We start from the raw sequence: 21,466 nt of genomic DNA on the forward strand, positions 1-21,466 counted from the left end.
ACAAATTTCTCTTCCAGGTACAGTATTTTGTGGTTTGCTTTCATTTCTTTCTTTCTTTTATTTATTTTTTTTTAAGATTTTATTTACTTATTCATGAGAGGCACACAGAGAGAGAGAGAGAGGCAGAGACACGGGCAGAGGGAGAAGCAGGCTCCATGCAGGGAAACTGATGTGGGACTCGATCCCAGGACCCCGGGATCACGCCCTGGGCTGAAGGCGACGCCAAACCACTGAGCAACCGGGGCTGCCCTCTTTCTTTCCTTCTTTCTCTTTCTTTCTTTCTTTCTTTCTTTCTTTCTTTCTTTCTTTCTTTCTTTCTTTCTTTCTTTCTTTCTTTCTAAGTAAAGCTCTCACTCTGAAATCTCAGGACCTTGGAAGTTCCTGAATCACCCTGGTTTTATGTCTAGCCCTTAGGAGCACATACCAGGGTCAGTGAAGCACAGGGACTTAGTTACCAAACACCCATTAACCATAATGGAAATCACACAGCAAAGTCCCCACGCAGCACACTGAATATTTACCTCCTAATGTTCTTTTAATGTACGCTTTCTTGGGTGAATATTTACCGTACAATAATAAATGTAAGATTCCTCTTTTTATGGGCCATTTGAAGTGATTGATTTTGTTTGTGAATTCCTGTATCTTTGCCCATAATGGCTATCTATTGTAATGGCCTCTGCCAAATGTTCTTGCGTTGAAATAACAGACGCCATGGATCGGCCAGCTGTGGCTTTGTATTACTGTGGTCTTAAAAGCCAGGCGGTAGCTGATGACACAGCTGGGAAAGAAGAAAAGGTGTATAACATAATGAGTCCGACTAAGACGTCCAACACAATGGGATATTGAAATCACTGAGGTCTGTAAACATGCTTCTGTAGTCATCTTTTATATCAGGGTTGATGTGTAATGGTGTTGAAGGGTGTTGAGACCGAGTCACAAAATGATAGCAGCAAGGTAAGAATTCAATTGCCCACAGCCAAGTCCATCAGCATAATCTATCAGAATTCTAGGCTTTTTTTTTCTTTTTTTTGCAATGGTATAATAAAAACCACTGCCCAAGTGATAACTCTTACACCTATTTATACCATATTTTTAAAAATATAAATTCCCACATTCACATATCTTAGCTATGCTTAGATTGAAGCTATTTCCCAGTGAAGCCAGGGATTTCAAAATTTGGTTGCTGTGAGCTCTTCTGAGTATTTAGGAGGGAGGAAGAAGTTACAAAAAAGATGGAGTTATCATATGGTCTTTTTAAAAAAAAACCACAAAAACCGAATCCTAAAACCTAAAGATAACACAGGCATTTGAGATATTATTAGATTAGGTAATTTAGCTACATTTTTGCATGTCCCAAATATGCCTTTCCAAATTTCCATAAAAATAAAACTTGTTAAAGGAGCTACTTACATCTGAACAACATAACGCCTTCAAGTGATGGTAAAGGTAGCCAGTAAATCAATCATGAAATTCATACTCTTTTTCATATGTTCATAAAGTATTGTGTGTTCAGAGTCCATGCTGCAGAAGAGATTGTGCTGGAATAAAGTGCTACAGTCTCTTTTAAAACTATGAGAAAATTAAAAAAAATACATACATTTGAATTGTACTGGCTTTTAACAGCTCAAGCTACACCACAATAATCCCAACTTTGTTCCTGCCATATAAATATCCGGACCGTGTTTGCATCCAACCACAGTACTCCCTAAAATTAGTAGTACTAGTTAGTGCAAGGGAATGGAATCTTAGGACTAATTAAGGAAAGGCAAAGGAAGTGGCAATGTGAGAAATCTTTAATCCCAGGTCAGGTCACATTCTGTAAAACAACGTTGGTCTCCATACGTAATACGTGCTGGTGTCTTCGCGTCAGAAAAACCACATGCCTTCTAAGTCATGTGTAAAAAAAAAAAAAAAAAAGACACACTGGTATATTTTTAAAAAGACTATTTTTGAAGACTATCACTTGCTTAAATGAATGTCCTATTTCATACTGGTATCTTGGCTCTGAATAGAAGGAGTCCTTCTTACTCCTCCAGACCAGGGAATGGCTAGGACCATGTAAGACTTGCACGAGGGAATCTGAATAGTTCACGGGATAAGTGAGTCGTATGATAGGGACTTGTGTTCTCTTCTCACAGACTCTCAGAAGGGCCGTTCCTTGCTCCTGTAGCCAGGGACCAACACCACAGAGGCTCTCTCTCTCTCTCAGGTTTTTTTTTTTTTCAACCCTCGTTCCCCCTTTGGGTACAAGAAATACCAGAAATGCAGGGGGTAGACTGTAGCCAATGGGGACCAGTTGAGGAAGTTATGTGTTTAACCACAGAGGGAGATAGATAGTAGGGGAATAAAAAGACCCCCTAAAATCAGGCTTTTGCTACTGCGGAAACCCCATCATTCCAAGTGCAATGCCCTCAAACGGGTCGAGAGGCTTACAGAATGTTAGATTTGGAAGGAAACTTAACGCAGTCATCTGGTACAGGGGCATGATTCTCAGACAAGGAAACTAGGGTTTACACCAAGGAGCCTACACCAACTATTACTGAAGATGTATCTTTTTGTTGTAATAACACCGTTTTTGGTTATCAGTTTTGTCATCTGGAGCATCTTACGTTAGAAAATGTCACAGCTATTCTTGAAGCCTAAGGGTTCAAAAAATGCAATGCCACATTTCCAAGCCAACCACATGCTAACAATGAGCATCGTGAGCGTAGTCACTCATCAGCCCCATCTCTAGGTGTTTTCCAACCATCATTCAGGGTTAAAGAGCTAAGAAGGAAAGATTAGCACATAATCAACATCTATAAAAATACTGGCCTAGAGTACACTAAAAAACTCTTAACAAATAAATAGTGGGCATTTGCCTTATGAAAGTCAGTGGAGATGTGCTCTTCAGAAATCATGTCCAGACTTTCGGACTGTTTTTTACAAATCACACATACAGAGCCCAATGGATGACAAAGATTATAGATCAGGTTAGGATACAACTTGATAGAAAAATGTCTTTCGATGTGGTATTTCTATAAAGGAACACAACTAACGTTGTTGAGTTGCTCGTGTTTCGGTTTTGAAGGCAATACTTAAAGAGATCCAGAATGTTCTTTTAGCCATGGCAGCATCACTGAAATGAGTGTTTAGCTCCGAAGGTCCCTTTTGAGAGGAATGACACTCATGGGGACATATTAATTCTTGAATTTTCTCCTTACACACCAACCGCACTGCTTTGTAGTCACGCCTCAGAGGCATCTGTACATGTTGCTTACTGAGGAGTTTCCTGCTTCCAGTCTGGTCCCTCTTTTGTGTCTGGTGGCTCAGGACGTCCAGTGCCCTGGCGTCTGATACAGTAGGTACGTGGGATTTCGGTCTGGCACACGCATTGCTCAGAAGACAGGTTTATTCTCAGGATGCTTTATAGCAAGTGACTCTGGTTTCCAGTCTGGTTGAAAAAAGTGAATGTTGAATGTCCGTGCCCAGTTCTTAAAGACGCGTTTCTCCGTGATGAAGCGGTGATGACTGCCCTTCCGTCCTCGCTCGTGGGAGAGGTACATTGTACATTCATCAGGTCCGAAAGGTTCATAATAGTGGTAAGGTACTGAAGGGTGATTAGGGTCCCTGTAGGAGGAAAACGAGATGACTGAGTAATGGGGGAAAAAAATCCCTTTGACTGATTAAGCTGATGAACACAATGCAATATTTCCAAGTCAAATAAATTTCAACAAATGGTTTTTCTGATGGGTACACTTAAGCAAGGGGAAAGCTTTCGAGGTTCTGAAATAAACGCACTGAGCATCATTATCAAAGAGATTATAGGGTGTTATATGAACTTGTTCTCTGTGGAAACTTCTCCTAAGCCAGCCCTGCCCACTGTGCTCCAGCCATACTGGCCTTTCTGGTCATCAGCTCTGCCAAGCTTGACCTTGAGGCCTTGTCACGTGAAGGCGGTCCCCTGGTTGTGACCCACTCCTAACAGGTTCACTCCTCACCCCTGGGCATTGACTTAAATCTGTCCTCTTCAGAGAGGCTTTACCTGACACCCGTCCCTTTGCTCTCAGTCAGATTTATTTTCCTTACAGCATTAATCCCTCTCCAGAGCTGCTGTTGTTTACCTGTTTATTGTCTGTTTATGAGGGCAGGCCTTGGTCCTGTTCCTAGCAGGTGCTCAATAAATAATTTTTGAATTCCTGTTGTTGAGAGAAACTTATATGGAGTTAGCAGCTAAACAGCAAACCTCTAAAGAAAATTTCTCCTCCAACACGGTAGGTTGACGATCCTGGTTTGATCCCATGGAACAAGCACAGCAAGCACGATGCCACCATTTTCTTCTTGTTGCTCTAGGTAAACAATGGACTCAAATCCACAGTCTCTGAATCCAGGAATTCCAAATCCTCAAATCCTTGCATTGTAGCCTGGTAGCCCCAACATTTTTTTCTGTTTCTCTATCCCTATTTCACCTCAAATGAGAAACACTGGCTCATTTCTTCAAGGTAGCGTGCAAAGGATGAACATGTTGAGGAGGTTGGGTGCTCTGTTGTGGGGTGACTAAGATATCTGACCCCCAAAGAGCCCTGGTCCAGGCTCGTTTCCATTCTAGTCCAATCCACTCCACTTCTTCAGTCTTCAAGTCTAGATGATAAACTTAGTCAAGGTATCCCAGCAGGTCAACCTTCCTAATCTTGAACTACGCTCACCAACCGGCTTTCACGAAGGGTTTAGTTCTTCTCTTAAAAGACCCAGGCAAACCACCTTTCCGTGCCTGGTCCCCTGGGGTCCCCACTCCGGTCACTCGGGCTCTATTCTAAGTACCAGTAACTTTGTTTCCCAGAGATGTTCATCCTGCTAGACACCTATTCGTCTCCTTCAGAGGAGATCAATACGCAGATAGCTTCTAGAGTAGCAACTTTACTGAGGTCAGGGATCGAAGTCTTTTATCAAGAGGGGTGTCAAGTTTGTGGCTCTGACAACAATAAACCTTTTGAGCTGCCTGTCCTCTGAGGTTAAAGTTCTTCCAGGAAGAGAGATTTATTTTCGTCATGCAGCATTTAAGCGTTCCTCATCCTGGGTTGGATGCTATGCTGAATTAATCCTTTGCATCTCTATCACATCTCAGAGGTACCTCTGTTCCACGGTGGAACTTCAGATCCGGGCCTGTCTGGTTAATAAAGATTTCACTCACTTACTTCAGAAATAGGAATCCCCTTAGAATTTTAATAGAGGGTATTTTCGAGTCAGAAAATGCATTCTAGGAAGAAGTCAGGTTGGAATTGGCCACCGTGGAGAAAAGAATAAACAAGAAAAGATAGTTTGTGAGACAAATGGCCCCAGCATACGGGATAATTTGGGGGAACCATGCCAAATTCACTGTGCCACGGTCTACTTGGGGTTAAACTTTTATTCCAACATGAATCAGGTGTTAAATCTGATTTATCTACACTTTGAACATATTACTGGCATCAATCTGATTAAAGAAACAATTAGGCTTCTAAAAATAGCATGAGATTGAATTGGCACCTAGGAATACAGAGAAATTGGAAACCAGCGAAAGGATGCCCTAAGATCGATTTCCTGATTCAGGAAGACCTTCTCTTTGAATGAAAACATATCTGGCTCCCTATTGATCACCTAAAGGGAGGATTAAACTTACACATTTGATTGTTATGATTTCCAAAGGGTCCAAATAAGGGGTTGTTTCCACACTTTTAAAAATCTCTGTCCAAGCGGCAGAGGAGTGCTTTGCGGGCCTTGCGAGGTCAGAGCCAAGGCAACTGCAGGGACAGGCCCCAGGGGAAGGCCTGCCACCAGCCATAATCCACTGCTCGGGCAGGAAGGCCTTCCCAGTGCAAGGCCGGGACTCCCTGGGTCTGTTCTCAAGCCCGACTTCCCGACTTCCCGAAGGCTGCCGTGGCTTTTCCTTCCACCACCTGACCCAACAGCAATTAAGGGCGGCAGGACTGCCACGCCAGGAGGCCACCCTGGTAGGGAGGTATTGGCCCCAAGTGCCTTTCTGGGGGCCCGGGGACGCTGAGGGGGTGACGGTGTGGGGCCAGGGGCGGGGAGAAGCACGCGGCCCGTTTCCCAAGCGGCGGTGGCCTGTCATCAGCACTCCAAGGGCCACCTCGGGAATAAATCCTGCAAAAATAATGTACAGAAGGATTTATATTTCTTTAGAGAGGAAGCGGAGTGGAGCGGGGACTGGGGCTGGGGTAGTGAAAGCAGGAACATTCAGCGCAGCAGGGAGCTTTGGGACAAACCATTGCCTGTGTTCCACCTCCACCGACCTGGCTTAATTGATCTGGGGAGGGTCCCAGGAAAGGCAATTTGAAAAGGGGCCTTAGGTTCGAGCATCAGAATAAGTAATGGTAGTATCGCATTATAAGACCCGTAAAATAAAAGAAAGATCCATGAGTCCATGATGATTTCAATAAATAATTGAACCTGGAAATAAGTGAGGAAGGAGAAAGAGCATTTCCTGGCAGAAGAAGAGTTCGACCGGGAGAGAAGGAGGGGACAGAGAAATCGCCATCAGAACAGCCCCGTGGTTGTCCGGGCAAGGGGCGCCGACGGATGGAACCCTAGTGGGGGGAGGACGCCGAAGGGAAACGGTATTGGCATGAAGGGTCTCCCCGAGACCTTTATTAATGACAAAGGGAAAAGGAAAACCCTGGAGGCTCAGCAGTGGAGCACCTGCCTTCAGCCCAGGGCGTGACCCTGGAGTCCCCGGATCGAGTCCCGCTTCGGGCTCCCTGCATGGAGCCTGCTTCTCCCTCTGCCTCTCTCTCTCTCTCTTTCTCTCTCTCTCTCTGTGTCTGTCATGAATAAATAAATAAAATCTTAAAAAAAAAAAAAAAACCAAAGGGAAAAGTAATACCTTCACGGTGGATACCCCTTGGCCGGCGATCAAGGTCACCTCCGCAGGTGACAAGACAATCGCTGGCAGGTGCCTCCTGCCCCGGGGTCTGGGGGTGCTGGGGGTGCGGGTGGGGGTGTCCCGACTGCACGGGCTGCATGGGGTTGGGGGGGGGAGTCTCTGTGAGGATGGAGGAGGAGGGGGGGCCCCTGTGAGGAGGGAGGAGGCGGTGAAGGCAGACGGGGGGGCCAGGCCGCAGAGGCCCGTGTGCCTCGGGAGCAGGTGTGACCTCGGGAGCAGGTGTGACGGCCCGCAGGGGAGGGAGGCCAGAGTGGGGCCGCGGCCGGGAGCTTGGGGCAGCACCAGCCGAGGAAGGACTGTGCCCTGGGGCCGTCGTGCCTCCCGAGGCGCCCATGTGTGCGATTGGGCCACCCGAAGTCCTCTGGCCCAAGGTGGACCCCCGGAAGTCACCCGGGCCCTTTGGGCGAGGGGAGGGAGGCCACAGGTCCGGGGGAGCTGGATGGAAGACGGGAGCTCGAGGCTTGTGGGGCGCCCCATCCACCCGTGTCTTGGGAACCGGTCACTCGTGATGGCCTGGCTGTACCACGGTCCCCTCCTCGGGCCCCTCGGGGTCTGTCTGTGCCTTGGTTTCCCCAGCAATCAGAGGCAATGATTATACGCTCCCGGAACGCGTGTGCCAGTTGGGTGTAGACGGGGAAGCGGCATGACTGGGTGTAGACGGGGAAGCGGCTGGACTGTAGCTCAGGCCAGAGGAGGCCGGAGGTCTTGCGAGGCCGAGGGTAAAGCAGAGAAGCGGGGGGCTCTGGATGGAGCGGGGACAGAAGGGCCCAACAGTCTTTTGACTGAATTTCGTCCAGGTGACCCTCAGGAGACCGAAGCCAGAGGCCCTCTGTCGCCTCCCACCATGTCCTCCGCACCCAACACGACTCGGTGGGGCGAATGACGTCTCTGTGGTTAATTTGGCAAATAACCCCTTTTGAGGATACTCGTTGTGTCCTACGGTCTGAAAAAGTTAATTGACCAAAAATGAGCATTTGGCTCTTTCTTGCTTGCTGATCTGGCCCCAGGAGCCTAACTCTTCAGTCCAGGGAGCAACTGGGCAGCGTAAGGAAGCGGCAGGAGGGGCAGGTGCACCTGAGCTGGGGGCCCGCGAAGGCCACCCCCAGGGGGGCAGGAAAGCGGCGTCCAGTCGGTAGCGGAGGCCATCCGGCCGCGTCCTTCCCTTTCTGGCAGCCAGGCTCTCCTCACCAGCTGGGCACCATCTGTTAGAGCTCGCTGGACACCCCCTTAAAACGTGCTACCGGGCACCCCCACTCGCAGGTTAGCGAGTCCCGTCGCCTGGTGCACTCACGCACGTGGGTATACCCCGGGGGGGGCGGGGGGGCCAAGCCTTCCTCGCCTAGTGCCTTGCGAGTGTCACAGAGACTCAGGCTCAGCACTGCTGTCCCCACCACCTTACAGACACGGAAGCCGAAGCTTCGGAGAGAGTAAGGAACCTGCCCCGATCGCTGAGGTCAATACGGTCAAAGAACCGTCTCCAAGTCACGCAGTTTCTAGAAGCAGAGATGGCTGTTTTCTCACCCACGTGAACACCCCTCTCCTAGAGCGCTAAGGACGGAGTAGCGGACAGGGCCTTCGTTCACGTGGGATTTAGGGAGCCCCCGCTACGGGCCGGGATGGTCCACGTCTGTGGTCCTGCGCGCCAGGGCTCGTCGGGAGCCGCTCACACACATCCCTGCCCCTGGAGAGTCTACACTCGCAGGTTCCACCAGCTTGAGCTTGGCCACCTCACAGAGCCTTCCCTACGGATTTTGGGGCCCTTGGTGGTATCTCACCCTCACGACCCACCAACCCCGCTTGGCCCACTTCTTTCCAAGTAAAAACGAAAGAGGGGAATGGGTGGACGAGCAGAAGGACCGAGAAGTCGCTTTGTCATCCTCGGGTGCTAGGTACTGTCCACAAGAGTCATGCGACCCCAAGGGGCTGTGCTGTGTCCATCACAGTTTCAGGTGGATCGAGCTTACTCTGAGTTTCTGGGAGGCAAGAGCTGTGCCCTATTCTTTGAACCACCCCCCGGCCCCCCAAGTTCTTGGTACCTTTTGGGGCAACTCTCAGCATATGGAAGAAAACTGATAATTATTATTATTATTTATTTATTTATTTATTTATTTATTTATTTATTTTTGATAATTATTTTATACCTTACAACATGATGTGATGTATGAGTCACAGTCCTCCCGCTAAGAGCCCTTCCTGAGAATGGGGAAAATTAACAAGGCAGGAAACCACAAATGTTGGAGAGGATGCGGAGAAAAGGGAACCCTCCTGCACTGTTGGTGGGAATGTGACCTGGTGCAGCCACTCTGGAAAACTGTGTGCAGGTTCCTCAAAGAGTTAAAAATAGACCTGCCCTACGACCCAGCAATTGCACTGCTGGGGATTTACCCCAAAGATTCAGATGCAATGAAACGCCAGGACACCTGCACCCGGATGTTTCTAGCAGCAATGGCCACAATAGCCAAACTGTGGAAGGAGCCTCGGTGTCCATCGAAAGATGATGGATAAAGAAGCTGTGGTCTATGTATACAATGGAATATTACTCAGCAATTAGAAACGACAAATACCCACCATTTGCTTCAACGTGGATGGAACTGGAGGGTATTATGCTGAGTGAAGTAAGTCAGTCGGAGAAGGACAAACAGTGTATGTTCTCATTCATTTGGGGAATATGAATAATAGTGAAAGGGAATATAAAGGAAGGGAGAAGAAATGTTGGGAAATATCAGGAAGGGAGACAGACCATGAAGACTCCTAACTCGGGGAAACGAACTAGGGGTGGTGGAAGGGGAGGAGGGCGGGGGGTGGAGGGGAATGGGTGACGGGCACTGAGGGGGACACTTGACGGGATGAGCACTGGGTGTTTTTCTGTATGTTGGTAAATTGAACACCAATAAAAATTAATTAAAAAAAGAAATAAGAGCCCTTCCTGAGCGCCGCCCGTGTGCTGGGCGCGGTGTCGGACACTGTCCATCCCTGATCTCGGCCCTATCACTGTGACCCGCTCGCTCTTATCACCGTCTTCTTAGTCCCATCCTGCAGATGAGGGAAGCGAGGCTCAAGGTGACCCGGTTTCTCCCCGGGGCGGCGGGGGGGCAACTAATGGGGAAGGTTAAAGGAACTGGGGGGTCAGGTTGTGCCGCTCCTGGTTCTCCCCCCCTTTGCCTCCCTCAACAGGAGTTGGGACCGACCAGGACGCGCTCTCTCCGCAGCCGGACCCCCTAACCCCCCGCTTGCTCTGACGGGACGCAGTGTGCAGGGAGCCCCCTGAGCAGGTCTTGGGGAAAGCTCCCGGGGGAGCGGCCACGGAGCCTTTGGGACGGTGGCTGGGGAGCAGGACCCCGGAGCCGGGGGCGGCAGGCCGTTCGCCAACAGCGTCTCGACTCCCTTGGCGCCGTCATGATGAACTAACTCAGAGTAAGAGAAGTGACAGGTTAACTTGCCTTTCATTTGTTTTCCGTAATAAATGGAATATTTCCTTGAACACTCGGAGCCATTAACATTTCAATGTATTCCTGCTCTTTCTCTTGGCGTCCTAATGGCAATATTACATAATTGCACCTGCCACGGGGCTATCAACGCCGCCGCTGTCTGCGTGTCCACGAGCGCCGCTCCCGCCCTCGTCAGCCTGGTGGGTGGAGGAGGCAGTTGGCTTCAATTTTTCTTTTTTTCTACACTCTCCTACCTTCTTTTTGCACATGGATTGCTCAATAGGGAAACAAGGCCAGTGAGTGAGTGGTGAGGGCCTGGGTGGTATCTCACCCCCCTAAGTCCTAGAGCTCGCAACCCACCAACCCCGCTTGGGCCGTGTAGTTCTCCACTTCTTTCCAAGTAAAAGCAAAAGGGGGGAATGGGTGGACGAGCAGCAGGACCGAGAAGTCGCTTTGTCATCCTCGGGTGCTAGGTACTGTCCGCAAGTCATGCGACCCCAAGGGGCTGCGCTGCGTCCATCACGGTTTCGGGTGGATCTGCAGCCACGGGAGCCAACCGTTGGCCGAGGCGCTGTTCCAAGCGCTTTATGTGTATTAGCTTCTTTGACCACCTACGACCCCGGGGCTGAGTCCTACTGGCATCGTCACGTCCACTTCTGACGAGGAGGAGCCTGAGCCCCAGGGACACTGCACAACTCGCTCGAGGTCACACTCAGGAGGCAGCCGGGTGCAGCGCTGACCCTGGGCCGTCCGACTCCCCGACGCACAGCCCTCCTCACTGCATCACGTCGCTCTGGGGACGAGTGGGCCTAGGCAGTCAGCCCAGGACGCTCCTGCCCAACCGGACCCTCGCCTAGAAACTGGTGCGGCTGCTGTGTTGGGCCTGCGGGTGAAGGAGAGCGCGGGAAGAGCGGCGCAGGGTAACGGCATGACCCAGTCCTCTCGCCCTGGCCTCCAACCTCCAAATTGCCGACTTCGGTAAAGGCCCACGTGGCCTTCAAGAGCTGTTAGGTTTCGAACACACGAAGGTCTAAGCACGCATGGATTTTCACGAGCAAGTTTAATGCCCTCACCCTCGCTGTTGCCGTTTGAAGGTCAGGACCGAGGCCTTGTGCGGGTCATCAGGCGTTCCTGAAAAGCAGGACACTTTCTGAAGGTGCTGGCATCGCTGCTTTACGTCACAGGTGGATTTTCAATCAGGCTTCCACAAATGAGGCCCTGAGTGTTTCTCAGTGCGTGTGTCAGCACACACCAAACCCCGGCCGGGCACACGCCACGAGGGGACGCAAGGCAGCAGCAGAGATGTGCGTATGTTCCCTCGGAAGTGGTACATCAAAATAATTACGCCGGTGCTTTTGGCCTTAGAAGCCCAAACCGGAGCTACTGATGTGGGGAGGAAAAGAGGCTCAGAGCAATATTTTAATTGAGAAAACAGGCCTTACCGTCAAAGAAATTGCCCTCTTTAATTCATTAAAAATTACCGCATCCCTTTCAAAGGAGGATAAAACTAATATTCCTTAATGCTTGCTCATCATTAATATTATGCCAATTATTGCATTACATTTGGGTGATAAATATTCAGAGGATAAATGAAGCCCACAAGATGGATTAATTCTCCAGCAGTACAAACAAAAACTTTCAATATTTTATATCACATAATTAAATGCTGTTTGTTGTTTCTAGAACCAGAACTTGGGACGTGTTAATTAATTGCTTCAAGAAGACAGTTAGACATGTCTCAGGGTTGATATTTGGAATCAGATATTTATGAACCGCGCACAAGCCCTGCTGACGAATTACACTTGCAGGATAAATCCTACCTGCAGAAGTCGGGGGGCACCATGCCGTAAACATTGATCCTGTCACACAGCTCCAGGGCAATTGTCATGGTGAACCAGCCAGTGCTGAGCCAAGTGTTAGAGATCTTCCTGGAAGGAACAACAAGTCCGCAAGCTGGTAAAGTGATCATTACAACCATTACCGTCTTAAATCCTTTGGGGAGCGAGGCTGGCGTTTGACACACACCTCCTCTGTCTATCCAGCTGGCAAGTAGCTGGAACTTTACCAGGTAGGAGTCTCTTACCAACAGCCTCCTATTCCATGGTACGGTCACAAATGATACTCCGGTTCTATCACGGTGGATTCTGACACGAAAGGATGCTCAACGACTTCCACATCATCACAGATGATGACCCGCGTGTCAGGATTTAAGTGCATGTGCCCGCAGCCCAATTTCTTGTAAGATGACAATCCCCATGTGTCAACTCTTTCTTTATTAACTAGAATACTCGACTCATTAGAAATAGTCCTTGTTCCCCAGGCAGGCTACAGAGGGAAGAGCTTATTAAATATGTAAAAACACACACATGTGTCTGTCTGTTGATTGATATCTACTGATCGATCAAACAATCTTAGGATAAAAGCTTGCCTTCAATGAGACTCATTAACACGGACACCCTGATTTTTTTTTTTCCCCTCCGGACAACCTGATTGAACGTCTTTCCGTAGGAAGCGTACATTCATTTGGGAAGGGGCAGGTTACCAGAGGAAAAAGAGCACAGCGATGGCGTGCGCTTAATTGAGCATTTGCTTTACTTTACCTCGGAATATCCGGAGCCCTCGAAAAGTTCTTTTCATTAGAAGACCGAATCGACCAAGTTTAAGGAATGAACCTGTGTGTTGCTAAATTCATTCATTTGCCCACTCAAACACCTGTCCTCCGCTCCAGCCCGTGCCAGGCCTAAGGATGACTGTACGGTCTGATTTGACCCTCTGAGGATAACTCGGTCTACCATGCTTTGCTGCTGTGGATATTAATTTCAATTCTTCGGGGGCTGCTGCTTTTGCTTTTTTCCCCCCAGTGCTTATGGCATGCCTCATTAGCCAGTTTCAAACACCTTATCCCCAAGGTCAGACTGTCTGACTTTGCCCGGCCACAGCACCGTATGTGACGTGCATAACAGAGGTGCTGAGGAGCTTGCCCAGTTGCACTGTGCAGCGCCCCACTTTGAGGGGGAAGACTTTTTGTTAATCAGTTTGCATGATTTCCAAATCACACATGGACCAAAAAAAAACCCCACAAGAACCCAAAAAACCCAGAGAGGCATATTAAAGAGTCCTTTGTTTTGTCAAGTGTCTGACACGAATGGGTGATAGAGTTACTCCTGGGTTCATGGCCTCCCCTCTGTTGCTGTTGAGCCATGTTGTTACTCACTTCAGCTTTCCATTCCATGGTACCCCACCTCATACGAACCCAGGAAGGGCATTTAAAAAGCTTCTAAAGATGGAAGTAGCATGAGTTTGTGTGTTGGCTGTTCCATCACTGGCCAGCAGCATGACCCGTGAGGCAGGTTATTGCTAATCTCTGAGCCCAGATTTCGCTGGCCTGGGAAGCTCTACTTCCCGGGCTGCTCGGAGGACTAAATGGGAGAACCCTATAAAAAGTATCTAGCATGGTGTGTTGATACACCGACACCCCTTCCTCCTCTCTCGGTTGCCAGATTGGAGCAAATGAAGCAAATAATTCAGCCATTACTTTCAGTGTGGGATTTTTTTTTTTTTTTTTTTTAAGCATCCAATACTCTGTTATTGGCTCTGGTGTAGGATCCATCCTCAATCATCAGGGCAGTACGTATGAACTTCTGGAGCCTCCAGCCTAGATAGCTATTAACAACCCTCTCTTCCTCACCAGGGCTGTGTATTCATAAGAACCCTGGGACTTGGGGCGCCTGAGTGGCTCAGTCAGTTGAGCATCTGACTCTTGATTTTGGCTCAGGTCATGATCTCAGGGTCATGAGATGGAACCCTGTGATGTGCTCTGTGCTGGCCATGGAGCCTGCTTGGGATGATTCTCTCTCTTTCTTCCTCCTTGCCCCTCTCACTCTCTATAAAAATAAAAAAAGGGGGAAAAAAGGACTCTGGGCCTGAAGGAGGGGGCGCAGAGCAGAGCTAGCTGGAAGGAAAAGAGGAAGGAGAAGGGGAGAAAGTCTCTTGCCTCAAGTTAGATTCTTCACCTGTGTGGCTGTGACAGTGCAACGGCCAGTTGTTCCAGACTCACACTGGGTCGGTGAATAACTGGGAGCTCGTGAGGCCCAGGAAGAGGCTACGTCCCTATGCTTTTAGAGTTGTCGGAAGCCTCAAGAGGGCTCTCCCTGGGGTAGAAGCTCCCCGTTCCTTTGGCTTTCTTTTGTGGGATACGGTAAGATCGTAAGGCACAGCCAGAGATACAGAAAAAAGGTTTCAAGGGTAAAATGGGGGAGGATACAAAGTGAAGGACGAAAGAAACTCAAGTGAAGAGTTCTTTAAAGTGCCACTTACAATTCCCCAGACTTCTTAAATAATAGCCTGTTGGGATCACGTGCTATCGAAATGCAACCGCTTTGTGCTGTCTTTCTAAAAAGATTTGAACTCTTTTTCCAACAAAGGAATATCTACTGTTTTTACACTTAATCAGCTATAATGAAGGAATATGAAGAGCTGTCATGTGCTTATTAGGGAAAATTATCAGATATTCTTTTATATGATGAAGTAACACACTGAGCTGATAATTCTATAGTGCACACTAAATTACAATTAAAGGCCTTTCTGCTCCACCAGAATCTCATTTATAATCTCTATGGAAATATTCTTCCTGCAGTTATTTCATTTATGCTTCCTTTATCTAATTACTATAATATTGGTTCTGAATCATATTTTCCTAATATACCCTTATTCAATTATAAAGTTATTTTCAAGTACAGTTACTTTCTAATATCAAAGAATACCACTTGGCCATCTCTGTCATTTGTCATGCTTCTTAATTGCAGATTTTTCCTGAGCCATTTTCCCCTCTCCACTTTTAACGGTGAAACTTCCATAAATCAAAATCTATTGAATTATCCTGGGCTATTTTTTTCCCAAAATAATAGCCCGAAATGAATGTCCTGATAATGAGATGTACAAAATTAGACCTTCCACATTTTGTGTACCTGTAATACATCTTCCTGTTTGACCGGGTTTCAAGAAAAGCAGAGAGAGAAGAAATACTCTTAGATCCCCAAATGTTTTGTGTTTTAATTTTCAGAAACACGTTTGTCCTGAAGGGCTATTTCTCACTTGGTTCTTTTAGCTTGGAGCAGCCAGGTTAAGAAAGTGGACACATGAGAACATTGAGTCAGTACAACATTAGCGTCTTTAAGGCAGTCTCCTGAAGGGAAGAGGCATAAAGATTCCAGAAGTTTGGCACCCTGCAAATCCAGACGTGTGATCCCCCTGAAGAGGGAATGTATGGATCCTAGTAGATGGATGTATGCACGTGAGAGGCCCAGCAGCCAATCCACAAAGACAGACTCACTGAACAAAGTTTTCAGTGGTCAGAATTTAATAAGCTTAGTCAATGGGGTATGTCTCCACGTGAGTGTGTTTCCTACAGATCTAAGTGACCACAGGGTAGAATGATGGTCTGCAAGTTATCAACTTAAAAAAATCCCTTAAGAAGATCCAGAGCAATGTGTAGTTATCTTAAATAGCTTAGACTGCAGCAGTGTTTCAGGAATTCTTAAATTTAGCAAACAACCATTAAGCTGAAAAGAGGGAAAGTGTTTTCTATTGAAGAGTGTTGCTACTTATTTCACATTTTCCAACCAGCACAAATGAAACTGTAAATAACTCCTCTCATTCTTCTTCCCTTATAAAATGCTCTGCTGGTTAAATAACTCATTCAAGTGAGTGACAGTCTCTCTTATTTGCGGTTTTAAAGGGCAATAAGTAACTGGATTTCATGATGACCAGGATCCCCTGTGTGATCTACTGGCGAGGCTAACCATGGAGTCCCCTGGGCCTCTAGGGAAGGAGGCCACAGGGTCAGCAGCCAGCCCTCCCCACTCTTCTGTCCACCAGATGCCATGCTTACCCTTGCCTAGATCTGCTCTCAAATGGTCACAAGGCTTCCAGGATTCAAAAAGAAAGGTCTTCCACACAAAGAAGTTGGGGTGAAGCTTTGGTCCTCCTCTAAGACCCTGTTCACTGACAATGAGCTGCCCAACCTAGCCTATCCATAGATTCAGTACTTCATGATCTTCATTTCGTTCATCATGTGCCTTTAGTTTTAAGAAATCAACTCAGCAACAGTTTTTGTAAGGCAAGGGGGTAAATTACATCACTGAATGTATATTAACTATAAAATTACATAGTTTAGAATGAAGGACACAAATTTAATCATCAGACCAGTCCTATGAGCCTCGCTAGTCATTATGCCCTTTTCACATGTCAGGTCCCTGCAAGGTTGGATAACTTGTCCAAGGCCACACAACTAGTGAAGGATAGAGTCAGAATTCCAGCCTTGGGCTGTGTATTTGGACTACACTGCACTACCCCTTGGGATACCTCGCTGTTCTTTCTTTTTCACCTAGATCGGGCCAGCTCATGTCCCTTCATCTTGGCCTCGTCAAGGGCCCTTCCTTGCAGCCCGCCCAGCTGTAGCCACACAGGATTTTTCTCCAACCGCCTGCATGTTCTCTCACCTCAAGCCCTTGTGCCCATAAGGAGGCTTCTCTCCCCTTCCAGCTCCTTGTTTACCTGGATAAATACTTATTGGTCCTGGTCTCAGCCTAACTACATCCTTTTGAGAAAGCCCTTTCCTCATGCCCCCATCTCCTAGACCAGTGCTTTTCAAAATATTTTGATATATAATGAGAAATACATTTTACCTCATGATTGAGCATATATGTGTGTGTGTGTGGGGGGCGGTGTGCATGTATGGTCTTCATTTCACTTTTTTTTTTTTTTCCCTTTTTATTTTTTTTATTTTTTTTATTTTTTATTTTTTTCATTTTTTTTTCACTTTATTTTTTAAAGTGTGTAATTCAGGGGCACCTGGCTAGCTAAGTTGGGAGAGCGTGACACTCTTGATATGGAGGTAGTTAGTTCGAGCCCCACGTGGGGGGTAGAGATTACTTAAAAAAATCAAGCTTAAAAAATAAATAAGAGTACTTGGGTGGCTCAGTCGGTTGAGCGACCAACTCTTGGTTTCAGCTCAAGTCATGATCTCATGGGCCTGAGGATGAACCCCGTGTTGGGCTCCACACTCAGTGAGGAGTCTCCTTGAGATTCTCTCCCTTTCCCTCCTCCCTGTCCCTCCCCTGGTCATGCACACATGTGCTCTTTCTCGCTCTCAAATAAATAAATAAATAAATAAATAAATAAATAAATAAAAGAAAATCTTTAAAAAAATTAAAGTAATTCAGTGTCTGTATATTCACAGGGTTGTGCAATCATCACTACTACTAATTCCAGAACATCTTCTTACTTCCCCAAACCCCTAGATGTGTATCTTTATAGGTACAAAGAGTTACTTCATTTAACAATGGTTTGCCCTACTTAGTATGGGTGATGAACGCTGATATTGTCTGTTCTATTCCATTCCATTTCATCCCATTCTATTCCACTACGTTAAAAAAAAAAAAAAAATCTTACAGTGACTCATTACATTGATGTCATGTGCCATTCCCGAGCTATGCCTGATAGTTGGTAAAACGGCCCTGGACTATGGCGGATCCCTCTGTTCTACATGTCACGGCACCATTTCCTTTCCCTTGCATGACCTTTAGCACGTGGGCCACTACTTGGTGACTATCTGCCCACCCGGTAGCACTTTATATCTTAGGAGGGCAGAGCCTAGATCTGTCTTGTTTTTGACTATATCCCCAGTGCCTGGTCCAGTGGAAGGGTAGCTACTCAGTAAATGTCAGTGCACTGGAGAGATGGTTGCTTCGAAAGGGAAAAATAAATGCGTCCCCTCCTTTTGGTTCGTGTTCACACAGTAAAAGGAAGTGCAATAAAACGATTATCTTGCACTTACTGCCAGGGGAAGCCAGCAGCTGTGTAGCCTGCTCCTCCAAAATAGGGACTTGGCCTTGAATGATCCAGACAGTGTCTCAGTGCTCCATTCATGTCGTCTTATAAATTGAGCAGCCGGGTGGCCGGGACCCTCCAGATGAGCTCTATCAGTGGCCCGAGCAAGGGGGCCCCAACAGAAAGCCCCAGCAAAAGCTCTGCCTGTGGGGTACCGGCCAGCAGCGCCGAGTCCTTGCCCTCCCCAGGGGCCCTGCCCTACCTCCCCCCCCACCTCACCCGGCCCTTTACCTGTCTTTGCCCGTCTCCTGCTTGAAGAGCTCGTCGAAGTGCAGCATCTTGTGGCGCGTGGTCATAAAGGCCTTCAGCCGGGGCAGCACCTGGCTCAGGAGCTGCAGGTTGTTGTAGACCTGGCCCTTGCCGTCGCGCCGCATGTAGCTGCTGGGGCCCCAGAAGATGAACACGGTGCCCTGGCTCACGTTGAGCAGGTCGTGGCGGTTGCGGAGGATCCTCTGGATGCTGGAATGCGCGATGACCCGCAGGCTGGTGCGGTTGCCCACGTCGCGCCCGTAGCCACGGGTCGGGGCGTCATTCATGCGGATGACGCACTCGGTCTGGTCTATCTGGGGGCCTTGCCGGCTGCGCAGCAGGTGCCCCGAGCTGGTCACCAGGGCACAGTCCCTGCAGTGCATTTTCAGGGGCTAGAAGGCAGAGGGAGAAGGACACCGTCAGCAGACCACCCTCGCTTGGCACCAATTCTCTCCCAAACTGGGGACAAGGAGCACATGACAAGACGGACAGAGGGCTCGTGTTGACCTGCCAAACACTGGGCTCTGGGCTTTACTGATATCGAGAAACCAAATCCCCACGTCAACCCGCAAGCTTGCTGTCACCACCAATCTACAGGTGGGAGTTCTCAGGCCTGCAGATGCGGAGAAATCGGCCCAAGGACGCAGAGCCAGCAAGTAATGAAGTCAGGTTTCAAACCCAGGTCTTTCTGAATCCAAAGTGACCCCACATGAAGTAAAGCCTGTGCGACAATTCGCTGTGACACTAGCTTGGAAGCTCTTAACTCACCGTATTGAAAGTTAAGCGAGTATCAATATTCTCGGATGCTGTACAAATATGTTTATCCTACATAAACATCGTCTAAGAATCACACGGGGAAAGACATGCAAATCGTAATCCCTCGGATGCTGTAATTTTGAAATGACAACTAGGAGAGTTGCTCCCATTCTAAGAGGAAAAGGGGGGGAGACTGACTTGGTCCATCTTCAAAAATGTGTAAAAAAAAAAAAAAAAAAAAAAAAGGCAAGCCTCAAGCTCAGAGCCGCAGACTCCAGCCAGCGAACGCGGGTCCCATGGAAGCCCTGGCCGGGTGGGGCCCACCGGGGACAGCCACGGTGACAGTGAGCATCTCGGCACCTTGAACCGATGCTTTGCTTTCTGAATGTTCCCACAAATTAAACATTCCCAGTCCGTGTTGAGCGAGAAAGATCTCCGAGTTGCTGTTTGAAGATGGTGTAATTAGGGCCTGAGGCCAACGCCGGCAAGTGCACAAGAAAATGACGATCAAGAATGGTCTGAAATGGGCTGAAGGAAAGCTGCACGGGAGGTCTGCCCCGAGCCCCTGCCCTTCCTCCCCGTCCACGCCCAGCAGGACGCACTGGCTGCCTGGGGTGGTGTCAGGAGCTGGAGCCAGTTTCGTGCTTCTAGTTACTCTGAGCTTCCTGAGCCAGAGCTCTGCCTCCAGAACCAGACCAGGGCACCTGGGGACAGCCACCTCCCCCACTGCACAGTGGCCGAGGGCACCGGCTCTGGGGCCGACCGGACAGGTCCAGCCTTGCCTCCGCTCCCTGCTAGCGGTGGGGCTTCGGCAAGCCACTGCCCCGCTCGAACCCCAGGTTTTCATCTCCGGATGAGGAGAGTCAGTCAATGCCCCGTCCGACCTTGGTAGAGTTAAAATACAGTCGTAGACCAGGCCATTTGAAATTGCCAATATTTGACCTGCAAAACCAGCAATCGAGGGGCCTTGAGCCCAGTCTTCACCATAGGAGCCGCACGGTGGTCATTCGGCAATGATGACTGGGGTTACCTGTCGGGGCGAAGTGGTTGCAGGCCCTCACGACTCAGGACGGAGCACTTCGGGTTGATCGTTGACATATATGCTCACAAAATGGGGATTCAATCATTGCAAATTCTCAACATTCGCGTGACCCCCAGTTGCTCTTAGGTGACAAGCTCTATGATGGGCAGCAAGATGGCCAATGGGATGAAAACACGGGGCCCTTCCCAGGTTACGCTCTAGCGAGGGACGGTGGCTCAGTAAGGACGTGCAGTAGAGTGCGACAGGACGGGGAGGGGGACCGCGTGGAAGTGTTAGTAAGGGGGCTGTTAAGAGGGGCCAGTTTTGGTGATGAGATGCCTCCGGGCGCTGTTCCAAGCTTTTTGTACAATTGCATTAAATCTTCAAAGAACCCTGTAAGGACGATACTACGCTATCACCCCGATTTTACTAATGAGGAAATTGAGGGATAGAAGAGCAGGGAACTTGCTCAAGGCCCTACAGTTAGGAAGTGGTGGAGCTGGAATCCAAGCCCTGGAAATCAGACCGCAGGGCCCATGGGATTAACCCTCATGGCACCACGTAGAATAAACAGAACAAGTGCCATGAGATGGCGTCTTAACTCATGGCCTTCTTCCTTTCCTCTCTCAACCCAGGAGCTCAGTGATGCTATTAAAGATTCTATTTATTTATTCACGAGAGACACACAGAGAGCGGCAGAGACACAGGCAGAGGGAGAAGCAGGCTCCATGCAGGGAGCCTGATGTGGGTGGGACTCGATCCCGGGACCCCAGGATCACACCCTGGGATGAAGGCAGATGCTCAACCGCTGAGCCACCCAGGCGTCCGGAGTGACGCTGTTTCTTAACCAGTGCTGTTGCTGTTGCTTTTAGGGCATTGAGCTGACCGGATGCAGTGAAGTGACAAAAGTCTTGTTTTTTTTTTTTTTAAATAAATTTATTTTTTATTGGTGTTCAAGTCTTGTATCTATATCTCCATTCCTTTGGAGCCCTGTTGACAACAGACCCGTCCATCTGGAGCCTTCAGTTAACGAGAGTAAAACGTGCTCAAGACCAAAGCTTCCTTTTGAGGACTAGCCCCATGACAGATGTGTAGGAAGTGGCCACTAGTCCCCTCAGGGAACTGCTGGAACCTGGACTGGAAGTCTTTCCAAATCCCCTGAATGAACTGCTGGGGGTGGGGGTGGGGCCATTTCATGGG

The 21,466-nt window shown here is 48.4% G+C and overlaps 1 protein-coding gene across 1 annotated transcript; it reads right to left on the bottom strand.

The window, feature by feature from the left end:
* Positions 1-298: 298 nt before the first annotated feature.
* On the bottom strand, positions 299-18,876 carry ST6GALNAC5 (ST6 N-acetylgalactosaminide alpha-2,6-sialyltransferase 5). Its single transcript, XM_041746962.1, has 3 exons — positions 18,472-18,876; positions 12,171-12,278; positions 299-3,609 (listed from the first exon to the last, which is right to left on the bottom strand). The coding sequence occupies exons 1-3, from the start codon at positions 18,870-18,872 to the stop codon at positions 3,378-3,380; spliced, it is 741 nt and encodes a 246-aa protein (XP_041602896.1). The 5' UTR covers positions 18,873-18,876; the 3' UTR covers positions 299-3,377.
* Between the last annotated feature and the right edge of the window lie 2,590 nt (positions 18,877-21,466).

Source organism: Vulpes lagopus, chromosome 3 (genome assembly GCF_018345385.1).
Source record: "Vulpes lagopus strain Blue_001 chromosome 3, ASM1834538v1, whole genome shotgun sequence".
NCBI lineage: Eukaryota > Metazoa > Chordata > Mammalia > Carnivora > Canidae > Vulpes > Vulpes lagopus.

Coding starts and splice junctions, on each gene's coding strand:
- ST6GALNAC5 (XM_041746962.1), bottom strand. CDS start 18,872: ATGCACTGCAGGGACTGTGCCCTGGTGACCAGCTCGGGGCACCTGCTG. Junction 12,279..18,471: donor CAGGAGACGGGCAAAGACAG/GTAAAGGGCCGG, acceptor TGTTCCTTCCAG/GAAGATCTCTAACACTTGGC. Junction 3,610..12,170: donor GTGCCCCCCGACTTCTGCAG/GTAGGATTTATC, acceptor TTCCTCCTACAG/GGACCCTAATCACCCTTCAG.